Source organism: Carettochelys insculpta, chromosome 3 (assembly GCF_033958435.1).
Source record: "Carettochelys insculpta isolate YL-2023 chromosome 3, ASM3395843v1, whole genome shotgun sequence".
NCBI classification, from domain to species: Eukaryota; Metazoa; Chordata; order Testudines; family Carettochelyidae; genus Carettochelys; species Carettochelys insculpta.
The window spans coordinates 74,991,787-75,010,247 of record NC_134139.1 but is presented as its reverse complement, the minus strand read 5'-3'; the positions used below and the strand labels follow the sequence as shown (position 1 = coordinate 75,010,247).

General features: G+C 45.4%; 2 protein-coding genes across 5 annotated transcripts in view; one reads left to right on the top strand and one right to left on the bottom strand.

Annotated features, from left to right (window-relative positions):
• Window positions 1-4,148, bottom strand: part of ARID4B (AT-rich interaction domain 4B) — a 184,952-nt gene extending 180,804 nt beyond the window's left edge. For all 3 annotated transcript variants that reach the window (XM_074990133.1, XM_074990132.1, XM_074990134.1), the window contains exons 1-2: window positions 3,934-4,148; window positions 2,954-3,016 (exon numbers count right to left, since the gene is read on the bottom strand). In XM_074990133.1, the coding sequence (XP_074846234.1) occupies window positions 2,954-2,959 (6 nt within the window). In that variant the 5' untranslated portion in view covers window positions 2,960-3,016; window positions 3,934-4,148. The remainder of the gene's footprint in view (window positions 1-2,953; window positions 3,017-3,933) is intronic.
• A 401-nt stretch (window positions 4,149-4,549) lies between these two features.
• Window positions 4,550-18,461, top strand: part of GGPS1 (geranylgeranyl diphosphate synthase 1) — a 51,979-nt gene continuing 38,067 nt past the window's right edge. The window contains exon 1 of one of the 2 annotated variants that reach the window (XM_074990130.1): window positions 4,550-4,708. The gene's annotated coding sequence lies outside the window, so the exon portion shown is untranslated. Of the gene's footprint in view, window positions 5,147-18,461 lie in introns of both variants that reach the window. The other variant, XM_074990131.1, reaches the window with a different exon arrangement.

Here is an 18,461-nt window from a genome sequence, read left to right as displayed (position 1 = left end):
AAGTCATAAATAAGCATATGAAGTGATCTTTCATTTGTATCACTCTACTACTACTACTTAGTTCTTACATAGCATTCTTCATCCATGGAGATTTACATAGGAAAGTAAATATCTTATTTTCTTCACATAGATGGGAACATTATGGCATAGTAAAGCCAGTGACAGAGATTACAATATAGAACGCAGATCACCTGACTCCTAAATGTAAAGGGCTATTCACAGAATATACTATTACCTTCTCCTGAAAGATCACTAAAGCAACAATCAAGACAATCCTGCAAGGAGCACAATATGGGCAGCCCCTCCGTAAAACTACATCTTTAGAGTTTAATGTTCTCAATGCAAAAAATATCCATCAATACACTCTTCTAGTTGTTAATAAATAAAATCAGTCATGTTTTCAAGCAGTATCCTGTTATATTTCATCAGCTATTCACTTACTCTTCGATGTAGGTGAATAGAAAAAATAATTCCTGTTCACTCCCTTATGTTACTTTGATTATACAAATGTGTTACAATGCAATATCCTCATGGTTATGCACCCTATCTTACAAGACTGAAAACTGATATACATTTATTTAGCTATATTGCTCTTTGGAAACTTAAAATCCAGTATATTTGTTTTGTGCTGTAACTAAAAAAGGAGCTTCACTGTAATTAACAACTTCCAGTTTAAATCCCAAAAAATGTTAAAGGGAAACTTCAGGCATTTGGATTGCTCATCCTGACCAAACAGAAGTTTAGCTCTCATCAGGAAGAAATCACTGAACGTTTTAAAACTGACTAAATTCAGCATGCGAGTACAGGACTTACACAGCCGTACATCAAAATAAAAAAATTAAACTTCTTGTAACAAGAGCAGTGTGAATCTTATTCACCACTAAAGAAACTTTTAGCTTTTGTTAAAATACTGTCTAAAATATGGATCTATAAACAGGCTTTTGAGTTTGATATTTAATCTTTAAGTCTCCTGTTACATATTCAATTGAGTTAAAAAGAGGAGTTTTCATGCTGTGATTGCAGACTGCCTCACCTCCACAACTGTTTATGTAGGCACTTACAACAGATCCTTTAACCACACAGTATGAAAAGTATCTCCATGGTTATTACATATTTGTTTACATAGAAATATAATATTAGAATAGTACTTCATATATATGTTTAACTACTTTCAGATCATTTTGGGGAAAAAATGTTCCCCATTACATCTCCTTTTATGCTAGATTGGTGGTTCTCAAACAGGGTTCTAGAAGCAAATTTCAGGGAGTCTGCCATGCATGTCCAGCGTTAGATTGGGGCTGGAGAGGAGGCCAGGGGGGTGGGGAACTGCAGAAAGCTAAAACCCTGTTGTGCAGGACTGTAGCTCAGGGACCCAAGACTAGTAACTGGGACAGAATCCAAATATTTAGCAACTTAGCTTTGTGGAGCCACCTGTGGCTTGGGGCACCAGGCAGTGGCCCTGACTGCTATTCCCTAATGCCAGTCACAGTGTTTTTACAGTGCGTGGGTGGGGGATTCAGATACAAAAAGCTTGAGAACCCCTGCTCTGGATTTCATCTCTTGCTCCTGCCTGTTCCCTCCTGCCATCCCCTCAACGTGGACACAAGTACAAACACCACCACATTTTTAGCCAACTTCACAAACCAGCAGGCCATGGACAATAATTTGGGAACTTCCATACAACACTGCTGTAAAATTTAGCTATACTTTCCTCTTAATGAAACACAAATGTTGGTATTCAGGTCTCACTTATTATTCACATTAAAGATCTAGGAAATAATAGTTCAAACTTTACATTTTATGGTTCTTTCATTAGTAACCAAAACGGAAGAGAAATATACTGATTTATTATACTTATAAATGTACTTATTTATTATATACAGATCAGTTTACTGTGCTTAGTACTGTCTTCTGAATCTAGTTAAATAAAACTGTATCCTTTGCCATTTCTGGTGTTTCCTGAATACAATGTCTTATACACATTTGTTATAACATACACATGAACACTTATGTACAAAACTCCAAAGAGGTATGATTCTAGCTGGAAGTTACTGTATTTAACAATGAATAATAAAGCTGACAGACTATGCATGTATTCCAACTATTCTTTTTCTGTAATTATACCACAAATATAGTTGATAAGTTTTATGAAACTAAGAACCCTGGTTTAATGCAGCATAATCCTGACTAAGATCTATGTTTTTTACTGCAATATAAATGCCAAAAAGTAAAATAGGGAAAATACTAAAAATTACACTTACTAAATCTGCAAATGAAAGGCAAGATTCTTCACAAAAACATTTAAATTGAGTGGAACAATCACTTCAATCAGGCATGGATAATACTCCAAGTACCAGTGGTCTACAAATGTCTGTGCTTCACAATGGTTGTACATGGCTATTGCACACAGCACCAAAAAGGAAACTAAAAAGCTATTTGAAAATCATTCTGCATCCTACAGCACTACCTTCACTGCAGAGCATCATCTGTACAGACACCCCCTCACCATCTCAAGATTACTAATGCTACAGAACTCCGGTTAAGACACAGAAAGTAAATCCATCATTTAACCTCTATAAACGCAAACACAACTGGCTGGTATGTCCTCTGCAATGTTACTTTCCGAAGCGGCGTGATTGTCTCCTATTCATTCATCAGGCTTGGCCCGGCAGCCATGTCCTATATTCCCTACGAAGGGTTGTTTCGGAGGAGTAAACGACTCCTTCGCAGTGAACTTACATTGTCCCTTAGCAAAACGTGGCGGAGCCAAACCTGCACAGCAAAGCAAAAGCATCTAAAGCACCACCACAGCAGTGGGGCGAAGCAGCCTGCAGACTGGATCCGCACCAGCGCCAAGTCTCGCTCCGGGAAGCGGGTCCGGGACAGATCGAAATCCATTCCCTCCTGCAACCCTCTCCCCATCCCTTCCCACACACGGAGACGAGGGTTTTACCTTCATGATGAGCTCAGGCTGCGGAAAACAGCCCCAATCGGGGCTGAGCGGTCGAGGCTGGACCTGGAATTAAAACAAAGCACTCAGCCACCGCACCGGCCGCTTGCACCGGAGCGCGGGGGGGGGGGGGTACGGGCAGGGGAGCCGCCGAGGTCCCGATCCGCCCTCTTTCTCCCCAGGTCTCACACCCCAGCTGCTATACCTCCCCATTACTCCCCATTCAGCCCTCCCCCACTTGCTCGGCCACTGCTTTCCCTCCAGCCCCCACACACCGCGGCTCGGCTTCCCGTTCACTCGCTGCCACTGACGCCATTTCTGTCAGAGGAGGAGAAACTTGCCACAACAACAACCCACCCCCAGCCTCTCCGGCTGCTCCAGGAGAGTCCCCGCTCCGCGCCCAGCTCCGGGGGGCCGAGCGCTGAATCCCTCCCCAGAGACCTGCGGGCTTGGGGGGCCGGCGGTGTCGGAACCCTGGTACCCCAACCCCCACGCACTTTGCTGCGGCTGGAGAGGGAAAGAGGACGCTGCTCCTCCATTGTATGAGGAAGAGGAGGGGTTGGGTGGCAGCTCTCCCCGGTGAAGGGGCTGCGGATGAGGCTGAGGCGGCACCTCCCCCCCATCCCCCCGAAAAGAAAGCGCTGACTCCGCGACAGGAGTTTCAACAGCAACAGCCGCAACTGCCCAACGCAGCGGGCCGGACCAGGTCAGCAGAGGCAGCAACGAGGCGCACCCCCCCCTCCCTCCCGCCGTCCGGCTCCTCGCGGCCCCTCGGCGACGCCAGCCCCTCTCCCCCCGCACACACCTCATGCTGGGGGGGGCGGTCAGAGAGTCCCACAGCAATCTCGCCAGGACAAAAACAACCTCGCTCCCGCCTAGAAACGGCCACAAGCACCCGACCCCGCGCCAGAGCGGAGCCGCCCCGCTCCCTCAGCCGGTAGCAGCGGGGCCCGGGCGTCTCTTTCTCCTGCTGCCGCTGTTACCTTTGTTCCGCGGCGTCCGCGCGCCCGCCCGCGGCTCCCCCTGGCCCAGGGGGCAGATAGGGACGAAGCCTCCTCCCAACTCCGGACCTGCTGGCTTGGTGCTAGCCCCGGATCAGTCCCCCAGCAAGGGATCTGGCTACGGCTGCAGCTCTGAGCTGCGTATGATGGGGCCGATCCCCGCTGCCCGGACCCGGCGCGAGCTGTGGCTGCTCCGCTCGGAGCCTCTCGCTCCCCTCCCCCACCTCACAAAGTGACTGACAGATAGAGACCCCGCCCCTACCCGCCCTGCGCTTTCTCTACTGGCCAGGAGCCGGTAAGGCCCGCCCATCTCCCTGCACCATTGGCCGCCATATGGGAAAAACTAACGTCATTTTTCCAGCAATTCTATGGAAACAGGGACTCGGCGCCGCAGAGACTCATAGGTAACGCGGTTCTTTCCATCAACGCTCGCCGCCAATGAAGCAGCTGCGTTTTACAGGCGAACTACATATCCCATGATGCACCCCGGGTGAGGGCCAGTCAGGGGGTGGGGCGAATCCTAGTGCTCATTAAAACAAACGGAGGGCTTGGCTCCTGCGCAGTGAAGCCCTGGTGGCGCATTTTTTTCTCCCACCCCTTAAGACTGGAGGGCGGTGGCAGCGGCTGAAGTGGAAGTGGGCGGAGTTTTGTACGCGCTGATGCCGAAGTAGGGTGGGGAGAGCTGCCCGGACCAGCGCGGCGCTTTTCCACCGGCCTCGCGTGAGGCGGCAGGAGCGGCTGGTGTCCCCGGTCGGCGGTACGTGACGGGAGGTTTGGGAGCTGTCGGTCTCCCTCGTCGTCCTTGCCGGCATAGCCCGGCCCTTTTGTGCTGCCCGGCCCGCTGGCCTGGCCCCGCTGAGCCTGGCTCGGCGCCGCGCCCCCCTGGGGCAGCGCTGCGACACGACACGAGCGCCCGGCTGCGCGATGGCTGGTGGCGCGCTGGCAGGGGAGGGCGCATCCCGCCTCCCGGTTCGCTTCGTTCCCCTGGGGCCTTTCTGACCACGGGCTGAGCCGCTGAGCGTGGCGCCTCCCCAGGAGGCAGTGCTGAGCCGGTCTCAGGCTTCCCAGGGTCTGCAGGGGCCGCTGCTCGGCTTCTCTGTGGGCTCTGCGGCAATGGCGTTGTAATTTTAGCAGCGACCGCGTGTGCGCGTACCGGGTGGAAGTGCTGGAGCTGCTGTGCCCACGTTTGGAAGAGGTAGGTAAGAAGTAGTCATCGCGATGTGCCAGGGTGAACCGTGTGTAGCTGAATTTTGCTGCTCAGTCTGGGCGTTGGTGGTTAAGATATTTTGCTTTCTCTGTGACGATATTTAAAGTGCAGTTCAGCTCTAAAAATATCTAGTTGTGGTATAGGAGGGGTCCGTGTTGTTTCTCGGCCTTCAGTTTTATTTAGTTCACTAGCTAATGTCTGGCATTCCTGTCTTGTGAATTTAATGTAGGACTTTAAAAGCAGACATGGCTTTCTGTGTTGTCCCTGGTAATAGACTTCTGTAGGCCGTTTTTTTGTTCTTAGTTGCACCTGACAATAGTACAATGTCTTTATAAACCCAGCCCTTCAGCCAAGCTATCACCTGGAAATGGGCGATTTCCAGTTGCGCTTAACTCGTGTTAACACTAGTGAAGTGCAACTCAAAATCCTGCCCCCCTCCCCTGCTGGGCCGTGGCACAACCCTCCCAGTCCCCCCACACCCACTCATACATAGTTCCAGCTCACTCCCCACTCCTGCATCTGGCTTGGGCTCACTACCCTCACGTGCGGCTATGGCTAATCCCCCTGTGCTGGGCTTTGTTTCAAAACACAAACACACAGACCTGGGGCCTGGCTCACCACCCAAGCACAGGTCTGGCTCACCCCCTTACCCCCCAACCCTGTTCAACTGCCCACCTCATGTGCAGCTCCAGCTCAACTCCCCACCCCACCCTGCTGAAGCCCTAACTCACCCCACGCTTAACCTCCCTGTCCCCGCAACCTGCCGTCAGGCTTAACCCTCCCCACCTGCCCCCCGACCCCAGGACTTACTTTGCACAAGGAGCTCCAGGTGCTCCTGCTGCTCCCCAGCTGCAGAATGTGTGTTCTGCTGAGGAAAAAGCCACCATGGACTTATGTGAAATTTGGGGTACTCAAGGGTTTGTGGGAACTGAATCCTCGTGTAAATTGAGGGACTACTGTAGTAGTATTAACTTTTATTTTAATTTGTGCTCTTGTTTTATTAACATTATTTCAGTCTGTCTAACTACAGTCTCAGCCTGTTCTACTCAGCTGTTTTGGGAACCTTGTCACTCTTAACTCACTTCTGTGGACATTAAATATGTAGCCAACCCGTGGAGTGGAACGCAACATCTAATTCTAGCAACATCATACAGCAGTCTGGGAGGCAAAGCGAAGAATAGTATTTCAGACTGAAACCAAATATTGTAAACTGATGGAAAGATCAAAATGGGATGTGACCAAAACAGGGTTGAGAACACCTCTGCTCTTGCAAAGAGGGCTAGGGAGACTTTCTATAACAGTAGCTTTCCTACATTCGGTCTGAAATAGAACTGCTTTTGGCACAATGTCCAATGCTCTCCCTGTTCGCATGTGGGAAAACAGGGAAGCAGACTGTGGCAAATGCAGCTTGGAGGTGCACAAGTGGGGCACCCCTCCAGGTGCACACCCCACCACATTGTGGGACAAGAGTATGTTGGCAGAAGTTGAAGCAGCTCCTCCAGCTTGGGGGCTGCAGTGGGGTGCTTGAGTGGATCATGCGCTGCATCTCCAGTGAGTAATGGGGGAGGACCAAGCTGGGAAGACAGTGAGACGGTGGCTGTGGGGTGGGCTGTGGTAATCTGGTGAATTACTCTTGGACAATACTGCTCTATTGGCACTCATTTTAAATGCTGCTGTGCATCTAGTTAACCGCTGAATTGCTAATGCCACTCTTTTTGGAGGCCTGCTATTCTGTCATTGTATGACATGTATTTTAAAGTGTGTCTAAACTGGTATGTTCAAGAAATTAAACCCAGCTTGTTGATTCCAATTCCAGAGAGGGCTACTGTGATTTTGTAGTGTGATCTCGCGTGTGACACAAGCAAGAACTTCTGCGATGTAATTCATAGTGAATCCATCATGCTCCATGATAAATGATCCCAATGGCAAACTATAGTTTACTTCCAGTCTGAACTTGTTTTGATTCATTTTCCTGACATTTAAATAATACAGTAAACCCTTCTATCATCTGGAACTCTCAAATAACCTGCATTTTAACAATAAGTAAATTTTAGTTACGTTTTCTATAAGTGTAGTATAGATTAAGTAAAGAGCAATAAATACATAGTGAACAGTGTGCAATACTACTGTTGGTAAAGTACTCTGCATGCATTTGTTTGTTTACTTAATATCTAATTTTGTGTTATGCTTTGCTTGGTATACCTATCTCTTATCCAGAATATTTTGAATACCTGGCAACCTCCTCATGCTGGGGCTGCCAAATGTGAAAGAGTTTGCTGTATACCTTTTGCAGCTAGGTTGAAGGGACCATTATTAAATATTTGTTCCATATGTAGATCCTGTAGATGTAACCCTCTAAGCTAAAAACATTGACCTCTTTGAGCCTATCAATAGGAGGTATGTTTTCTAGTCCTTTATTCTCATGGCTCTTCTTTGAACCTTCTGAAACTTTCCAATGTTTTTCTTGAAGTGGGACATCAAAACTGGCCTTTTGTATTCCAGCAGCAGTTGCACCTGTGCCAAATACAGGGGTAAAATGATCTTTGTTCCTACTCAAAATTCCTCTGTTTGTGCAAACAGAATCACATTACAGTACAAGTTTTACTAGCTGGAATCCCTGGTAATCAAGGGTCGCCAGATAATCAAATACTTTGGTTATTTGAGCTGGGGGCTGCCAGTCATCTGGCACTAACTCCAGCATATGCCAGTTAACTGACCGTGGCTGTGTCTACACTAGCCAAAAACTTCAAAATGGCCATGCAAATGGCCATTTCGAAGTTTACTAATAAGAACATAAGAATGGCCATACTGGGTCAGACCAAAGGTCCATCCAGCCCAGCATCCCATCTGCCGACGGTGGCCAATGCCAGGTGCCCCAGAGAAGGAGAACAGAAGACAATGATCAAGTGATTTATCTCCTGCCATCCATCTCCTGCCCTTGTTCTGAAGGCTAGGGCACCATACTTTTATCCCTGGCTAATAGCCATTTATGGACCTAACCTGCAAAAATTTATCAAGCTCTTTTTTAAACCCTAATAGAGTCCTGGCCTTCACAGCCTCCTCGGGCAAGGAGTTCCACACGTTGACTGTGCGCTGTGTGAAGAAAAATTTCCTTTTATTAGTTTTGAACCTACTACCCATCAATTTCATTTGGTGTCCCCTAGTTCTTGTATTATGGGAAAAGGTAAATAATTTTTCTATATTCACTTTCTCCACACCATTCATGATTTTATATACCTCTATCATATCGCCCCTCAATCGCCTCTTTTCCAAACTGAAAAGTCCCAGTCTCTCTAGCCTCTCCCCATATGGGACCCGTTCCAAGCCCCTAATCATCTTAGTCGCCCTTTTCTGAACCTTTTCTAATGCCAATATATCTTTTTTGAGGTGAGGAGACCACATCTGCACGCAGTACTCAAGATGTGGGCGTACCATAGTTTTATATAGGGGAAGTATGATATCTTTTGTCTTATTATCGATCCCTTTTTTAATAATTCCTAACATCCTATTTGCCTTACCAACTGCCGCTGCACACTGCGTGGATGTCTTCAGAGAACTATCCACTGTAACTCCAAGATCCCTTTCCTGATCTGTCGTAGCTAAATTTGACCCCATCATGTAGTATGTGTAATTTGGGTTATTTTTTCCAACATGCATTACCTTACACTTACCACATTAAATTTCATTTGCCATTTTGCTGCCCAATCACTCAGTTTGCTGAGATCTTTTTGTAGTTCTTCACAATCCCTTTTGCTTTTGACTGTCCTGAACAACTTGGTGTCATCTGCAAACTTTGCCACCTCACTGCTTACCTCATTTTCTAGATCATTGATGAACAAGTTGAACAGGATCGGTCCCAGGACTGACCCCTGGGGAACACCACTAGTTACCCTCCTCCATTGTGAAAATTTACCATTTATTCCCACCCTTTGTTTTCTGTCTTTTAACCAATTCCCGATCCATGAAAGGATCTTTCCTCCTATCCCATGACCACCTAATTTACATAAAAGCCTTTGGTGTGGGACCGTGTCAAAGGCTTTCTGGAAATCGAGGTATATTATGTCCACTGGGTGCCGCTTGTCCGCATGTTTATTAACCCCTTCAAAGAATTCTAATAGATTAGTTAGACACGACTTCCTTCTGCAGAAACCATGCTGACTTTTGCCCAACAATTTGTGCTCTTCTACGTGCCTTGCAATTTTATTCTTTACTAGTGTTTCTACTAATTTGCCTGGTACTGATGTTAAACTTATCGGTCTATAATTGCCAGGGTCTCCTCTAGAGCCTTTTTTAAATATTGGCGTTATATTGGCCGTCTTCCAGTCATTTGGTACCAAAGTGGATTTAAAGGATAGGTTACAAACCACTGTTAATAACGCCGCAATTTCACATTTGAGTTCTTTCAGAACCCTTGGGTGAATGCCGTCTGGTCCTGGAGACTTGTTACTATTCAGCTTATCAATTAACTCCAAAACCTCCTCTAATGTCACTTCAATCTGAGTGAGTTCCTCAGATTTGTCACCTAAAAAGGCTGGCTCAGATTTAGGAACCTCTGTAACATCCTCAGCCGTGAAGACTGAAGCAAAGAAATCATTTAATCGCTCCGCAATGGCACTGTCTTCCTTGATCACTCCTTTTATATCTTTATCGTCCAAGGGCCCCACTGCTTTTTTAGCGGGCTTCCTGCTTCTAATGTATTTAAAAAACATTTTACTATCGTTTTTTGAATTTTTGGCTAGCTGTTCCTCAAAATCTTTTTTGGCTTTTCTTATTACATTATGACACTTAATTTGGGAGTGTTTTATGTTCCTTTCTATTTTCCTCACTAGGATTTGACTTCCACTTTTTAAAAGCTGCCCTTTTCTCTCTCACTGCCTTTTTAACATGGCTGTTTAGCCATGGTGGTTCTTTGTTAGGTCTCTTACTGTGTTTTTTTTTATTTGGGGTGTACATTTAAGTTGGGCCTCTAGCATGGTGTCTTGAAACAGTTTCCATGCAGCTTCCAGGGATTTTAGTTTAATTACTCTACCTTTTAGTTTCTGTTTAACTAGCTTCCTCATTTTAGTGTAATTCCCCTTTTTGAAATTAAATGCCAGAGTGTTTGACCGCTGCGTTGTTCTTCCCAACACAGGAATATTAAAAGTTTATTATATTGTGGTCACTATTTCCAAGCGGTCCAGTAACAGTTACCTCTTGGACCAGATCCTGCGTTCCAGTCAAGACTAGATCGAGAATTGACTCTCCCCTTGTGGGTTCCTCTACTAGCTGCTCCAAGAAGCAGTCATATAGTACCACTCCGCCACCCGCACGACCTGTTCTGTCTTTCCGATATAATTTATATCCTGGTATGGTAGTGTCCCCCTGATTGTCCTCATTCCACCATGTTTCTGAGATGCCTATTATGTCAACTTCCTCCTTTGATATGAGGTACTCCAGTTCACCCATCTTATTAGACAGACTCCTAGCATTTGTGTAAAAGCACGTTAAAAAACTACCACTATTTATATGTCCGCCTTTCACAGACGCGTTGGATTTTTTTATATGTGATTGTTTCACATCTGATCTTGCCCATAATTATTTCCCACGTTCCCTATCTGACTAACTTCTAGGGAATCCCTATCTATGGAGCCTCGTGTAAGAGAAGTCTCCGTCCGATCCAGGTGCTCCCCCGCACCAATCGGCTTTCCCCCACCTCTTAGTTTAAAAACTGAAATACATATTCAGCGCCTCATTAGCACGCAGGCAGCCGCGGCACTTGGAAATTGATGTGGCTCGTCCAGACAGGGCTCCTTTTCGAAAGGACCCCGGCTACTTCAAAGTCCCCTTATTCCTATCTGCTCATAGGAATAAGGGGACTTTGAAGTAGCCGGGGTCCTTTTGAAAAGGAGTCCTGTCTGGACAAGCCATGCGGCAGTGAGCTGCATCAATTTCGAAATGCTGCGGCTGCCCACGTGCTAAGGAGGCGCTGAATATGTATTTCAGCACTTCATTAGTAAACTTCGAAATGGGTCATTTGCATGGCAATTTCGAAGTTTTTGGCTAGTGTAGATGTAGCCCATGACAGTTATCCAAGTGCCAGATAACATGGCTTTCACAGTAGTTGGTTTAGATACAGCAAACAGGAAAACCAAAAAAAAAAAAAAAAAACCCTCTCAAATCTGGAGACTCTCATGGAAAACCAACCTTCCACACAAACCTCCATATGGCTGAACTTCATTAAAACAAGACAGGAGACTTACAATGGACATTTCTCTTCTCTACAGAGGAAAAAGGACTAAACTATTTGCGACATGCGGCCACAATAATTGTGCCCTTAACTCACCCAACAATATTGTCAATCTATCCAACTACACACTCAGGGCAGACTCTTCTGCCGGGCTATCTTGGGAACTATTTTTGCCCCACCAGCCCCACAAACTTAATGCAGTTCTGCGGGGATCTGAAAGCCTACTTTTGCCGTCTCCAGCTACTCTGAATACTTCCAACACGACACTGAACAGTGCACTGACCCGCAGGTCCCCTGCCACCTACAAGAAAAAGAATTCTTCATGGACTCCACCTGTTGGTCAAAATGACAATCTGGACCTTTGCATAGAGTGCTTCTGCCAACATGCACAGGCAGAAATTGTGGAAAAGCGGCATTGCTTACCTCATAACCTCAGCTGTGCAGAACAGACACCATCAACTGCCTCAGACACCTCTGACATTATCATCCAAGAGGCTAACAAAGGACAGACTACCAAAAGAAGGCTGCCAGGCAACTCTCTAATACCACATTCTACAAGCTACTGTACTATGATCGCAGAGAGGAGTATACAGAGGAACTAAACCATCTGCTCAAGACCCTCCCTATAAAAACATAGGAACAAATGTACACACACACCCTTAGAACCCCAACAAGGTTTATTCTGTCTGTTACCCAAGATCCATAAACCTGGGAGTCCTGGATGCCCCATCATCTCAGGCACTCTTGTTACAGGGTTGTCTGGATATGTGGAGACTCTACTGAGACCCTACACCACCAGCACTCCCAGCTTTCTTCAAGATACCACCAACTTCACAAGTCATTGGTGACCTTCCTGAAAACCCTGTCATGACCACCATGGATGTAGAGGCCCTTCACACCAACATCCCACATGAAGATGATGTTCAAGCTGTTGGGAACATTATCTCTGAGGCTGAGGCACAAATGGTGGCAGAGCTTTGTGACTTTGTCCTCACCCACAACTATTTCAGATTTGAGGACAATTTATACCTTCAAATCAGTGGCACTGTTTTGGGCACAGCATGGCTTCACAGTATCTTTTATGGCTGACCTGGAACAATGTTTCTTCAGTTCTCATCTCCTAGCACCCCTCCTCTATTTGTGCTACATTGATGACATCTTCTGGACCCATGGGAAGAAGGCTTTTGAAGAGTTCCACCATGATTTCAAGAGATTCCACCCCACCATCAACCTCAGCCTGGCCCAGTCCACACAAGCAATCCACTTCCTGGACACTACTGTGCAAACAAGCGATGGTCCCATAAGTACCACCCGATACTGGAAACTCATGGACTGCTTGCTTTTGTAAATGGCCTTCAGCTTCCATGCAGGGCACACCACACAATCCGTTGTATACAACCATGCACTAAGGTACGACCACATTTGCTCCAATCCCTCAGAGACAAACACCTACAAGACCTTTACCAGGCTTTCCTGAAACTACACTGTTCCCCTCAGGAAGTGAAGAAACAGATTAACAGAGCCAGATGTATACCCAGAAGCCATCTGCTATAAGACAGGCCCAGCAAGGAAAACAAGAGAAGGCCACAGGCCATCCCATACTGCCCCAAGCTAAAACCTCTCCAGCGCATCATCAGTGTCCGTCCTGGACAACAGTCCTTCACTCTCGCCTGCCTCTCAAGGTTTGTCAGTCCTTACCTACAGACAGTCCACCAACCTTAAACAAATTCTCTCCAGCAACTATAGACCACACCACAGTAACTGTAAACCTGGAACCAAACCTTGGTGCCAACTCTGCTCACATATCTACACCAGCGACGACATCACAGGACCTAACCATAACAGCCACGCCATCAGGGGCTCATTCACCTGCACATCTACTGATATAATATATGCCATCATGTGCCAGTAATGCCCCACTGCAATATACATTGGCCAAAGTGGACAGTTTCTACACAGAAGAATAAATGGACACAGATCAGACTTCAGGAACGGTAACATACATAAACCTGTGGGAGAACACTTGAGTCTCCTTGGACACTCAGCATATTTAAAAGTAGCCATCGTGCAACAAAAAAAAAACTTCAGAAACAGACTCCAAAGAGAAACTGCAGAGCTGCAATTCATCTACAAATTTGTTACCTTTGACTAAGGATTGAACAGAGTCTGGAAGTGGCTGGCCAATTACAAAAGCAGTTTCTCCTCTCTTGATGTTCACACTTACGCATTAGCTGCTGATAATGGGCCACGTCCTCCATGACTGAACTGACCTTGTCAACTCTGACCCTCCTCTTGACTGCGACTCCCTGGTTTTCTTGAGCCTATATATTTAGACACTTCTCTGGACCCACTTATGCATCTGAAGAAGTGGGTCTCTGCCCACAAAAGCTTATGCTCCAAAATATGTTAGCCTATAAGGTGCCACAGGACTTCTTGTTGCACTTGAAGATACAGACTAACTTGGCTACCCCTCTGACAGTAAGCATCACGCTAGGTGCTCATGTTCCATGGGTGATTCAATCTATCCCTCTGCATTTTTTTTCCACTCATTGCTTCCTGGGAAACTGCTCCCCATCATTATATTGTGGCCTACATTCCTTGATATATGTATATGTTTACATTTAGGTGTATTAAAATGTATATTTACTTGTGCTCAGTTTATCAGCTGATATACATTTTAATACACCTAAATGTAAACATATAGGGTTGGGTTGACACACAGGGCCAGAGTCGTCAAGGTCAGTTCAGTCATGAAGGATGTGGCCCATTATCAGCAGCTAGTGTGGAAGTGTGAACATAGAGAGGAGAAACTGCTTTTGTAATTGGCCAGCCACTAGATATATAAATTGTGTTTATATTCGTTACTTACCGCTTTCCCAACTTTGGTGTTATCAACAAGCATTCAGTGACTTTTGATTTTTTTTTTTCTTTTTCTCCTTCCAGATCATTGATAAAAATGTTAAGTATATGGCCAAAAACCAAGCCCTGCTGGACACAACTAAGCATACAGCTGATTGACTACTCCCTATTTACAGTTACGATGAGGAAACTTGTTTGGGTTGGGGCCACTGACCCACAGAAAAGTCAGTCAGGGTTATATTCAAGTAAGAAGCTTGCCTCAGTGCGCACACCCCTCCACACACACACGTAATCCTCCCTGATGTGGCCCCAGCCTGAAACACCTCACTCCCCTCATGCTGTAGCGCTATGGACAGGATGATGGAGAAAAGGGGTGGCGGGTGGGACTGAGGTTCAGGGGATCTCCCAGTCCAGATTAATGCTTCTGAGGGCATGGATGAGACGAAAAATGGGGGGCGTCAGTGTTTAGTGTCCAGAAACAGGTTGATGGGGTGCAGGTGTTGGGGCCTGGCTGGAGCAGGCTGGGGGCAAGTGTCTGGGGTCTGTGAGGGAGGTAAGGTGCATAAGTGGACTGGGGGTAGCAGTGCAGAGGTAGTTCAGGGATGGGCTGGAAGTGAGTGGTCTGGATAGGAGACAGGGTGGTGGCAGGGCCTGTGGGCCAGCCCCAGCCCCAGCTTTCCTGATGCAGCCGGTGAAGCTCAGGGTGCCCCATCCCACTTGGGTATGGATCAGTAGATGTATCAACACACATCTGACCAGCCTTCCTCCTTCATCCAGGCTTGGAACTGGCATGGAGCTCATAGAGATGCATTGGATGGGATCAGGAGAGATATGTGATTGCAAAGTCGTTTGGTCAGGAAACGAAACAAAGCATGAAGCAGGAGTTGGATTCCTTCTTAGCAAAACAGCTAGAAGAGCATTATTAGGGTACAAACCGGTGAGTGCAAGAATGATGGTAGCGAGATTTGAAGCAAAACCGTTCAACATCTCAGTCATTCAGATTTATGCACCCATGTCAGACAGTACAGAGGAAGAAATTGGGCTAATCTGTAAAGACTTGACAAAGACAGTGGAGGAAATGCTGAAGATGATGATGTGTTGATCATCAGAGGAGATTGGAACAGATATTGAAGGTCGGGAGGGAGTCATGGGAAGGTTTGGATATGGAGAAAGAAACGAACGAGGTGAGAAACTACTAGCATTTGTTACGGAGCATGAGATGGTGATCTGCGACATGAGATTCCAACAAAAGGACTGTAGGAAGTGGATGTGGCAATTGAATGATGGGATGTCCAAGAACATGATTGATATGATTTTTGTTAAGAAGGTGGGTAACATCAGTACAGCATTGCCGAACTTTTCCAAGGAGCGGACATAAACTCAGACCACAGTCTAGTGATCGCAAACATCGAGATAAAACTCAAAAGAAAACCTAAGCCGCGTCTTAGGTTAAGAAGAGACGTGACAAGGCTATGTGAGGAAGAAACGGAATGCATATAGAGCAGCGCTCGAAGAGAAGATTAAGTATATTGCCACAGAAAAAGGCCTAAATAAGAGAGTTGCAGGGATAGCCATTGCTATAGAAGACACAATTGAGCAGACTAGTCCAGAAGAAGAAAAGATCAATAAGAAGTGGATCACCCAGGAGACACAGAAGTTGGCTCAAGAAAAGAGAGCGTTGAAGATCAGAAGAGATGTTTCTGAGATGGCAGAACAGCCATATAGGGTGAAAAGCAATGAGGTAAGGAAAGGAGCCAGAAAGGATAAGGAGAAATGGTTACAGGAGCAATGTGAAGATATAGAGAAGTATTACGGTGAATGTAAGACCAGGGAGGTGTATGCGACAATTCAAAATATTAATAAGAGATGGTGATCAAAGATGAGAATGAAGAAGTGCTCGTGAACAAGGAGAAGATTGTGCAGTGATGGGCGAGATATTGCACCGATCTGTATAAAGCACAGTTGGACTTGAGTCTCTGAGAGACTGATTGAAGAACCGAAAGAGATCTCCCCTGAGCAGTGAGATCGAGACCGATATTTCAAAGGAGGAAGTAGAAAAAGCAGTGAAACTACTAAAGAACAACGAGCCCTGGAAATAAGATCACGGGAGAGATGATCAAATGAGGCAGAGAAAGCATGATTCAGGAAATACATGGACTATATAATATAGCATGGGAAGAAGGGAAGGCGCCTAAGGAATGGACAAGGTCTGCGCTAGTGACAATACCCAAGAAAGGGAATACATTGGAGTGCAAGAACTACAGAACAATTGCCCTAACAAGTCATCTAGGCAAGGGTGCTGATGATGATACTGAGAGACTAGGATCGCAGAAAGAGCATATAGCAGATGAACAAACGTGGTTTAGAAAAGATAGAAGTACCACATAGCAAACTTTGGCACTAAGACTGATAGCGAAGAAATTGTGATGAAAGAACAAGAACGTATACACTTGCTTTGTCGGGTTTTTTTTTTTTTTCCCCCCCAAAAGGCATTTGACGGTGTAGATCAGAAAGTGACTTGGGCAGTGTTCAGTGGCATATGGAGCGGATAGCAGACTGATACGGTTGTTGAAGGATATCTGTGACAATGGGGAGGCAGCAGTGAGAACGTGCAGGGAGTTGGGAAATTGGTTTAAAACAAGTAGAGGTACGAGACAAGGATATCCAATTTTGCCAAGTATCTTCATTGCACATCTGGAGAGAGTGATGGACAAGACGAAGGAAGAGGTAGAAGGGGTATCTGTGCAAGGGAAAAGAATTAACAACTTGAGGTTTGCAGATGATATTGAGGAAGATGAGGAGAAGCTAGTGGAAATGGTAAAAGCGTTAAACGAAGGGAAGCAGAACAGACCGATTATGAACATTGATAAAACACAAACAATGGTATTTGGAGATAAGGAAATAGGAAGGAAATCAGTGTCAGTGGTATTAAACTAGAAAATGCAAAGAAGCTCACATATCTGGGGGGGCAACGTAACATGCTCTAGACATTAAGAAGGAAACGGCGACTAGAATAGCGAAAGCAAGAACGAGTTTGAAGACGATGGATAAGATCTGGAAAAGCAAAGCAATTAGCTTAAGAATGAAGCTGAGTGTCTTGAAAATGTGTGTATTCAGCAGCATGTTGTACAGATGTGGGATATGGGTGATAACGAGAGATTTGAAAAGAAAAATATTAGGGTTCAAAAGGATTTGTTATAGAAAGATCTTGAGAATAGGATGGACGCAGAAGGTCACCAATGAGGGATTTATATAGAAAGATAACAGCCAAAAGAGAACTTGCTGCAGAAGGTTATAAAATGGAAGCCAGAACTATTTGGGCATATTTGCAAATTGAACAGCAAATGAAAAATCAAGACCCTGGTATTCGACATAATGGACTGAATAGGAGAGGCAGACCCCACAGAAAATGGATAGATTGATGCGGAGCTAGTCTACAGAAATGAATCCACTCTGCACTGGACAAGGAAAGATGGAAGGCAATAGTGAGCGAGGCATCAGACACCAACGGGCGCTGAGCCCAAGGTTATTGATGATGGTGTTAATGTTTTACCTTGGTTAATAACGAAGGATAATGTAACAGTCCAGTGAGTTCCTCAGCTTGAATCCCAGAGGTTTAAAAGAGCTAGTTATCTTAAAGTTATCAATCTTTAGTAGACCTCCTCCAAAGAGACAATATAATATGAAGTTGGTCATCACATGATGAAAGTGCATCCTCTTTTTCCCCGAATACAGAACAGAAATATTTATCACCTTTTTTCTTTCCTGCATCCTTGATTCTTCCGGTAATGGTGCATTGCAGTGAGATTCTTTTTATTCCTAATGTATTTACAAAACTCCATATTGTCCTTAACTTTGCTGTCCATTGATATTTTTTTCACTGTATCATTTGACTTCTTTTATCAGCTTGCTACACTTTCTGACTTCTGCTTTATATTCATTACTGTCAACTTCCCTTTTCTTCCACTTGCTAAATTTTATTTATAGCTTCTTTCACTTCCCTTAAAAGAAGTTATTTTTAAACTAAAACTGTTGCTGCCTTTAAGCCTTTTTGAGCATGTGCTAAAGTGTTCTTAAATGATTTCCAGCGATCATTCATTTTTCCAATTAAATTCTTCCTCTAAGATAATTTGGTTCAGATTGTTTTCAGCTTTGTGAAACTGACCCTATTAAAGCACCAAATCTGTGTGTGTGTCTGTCTCTGTCTCTCTCTCACTC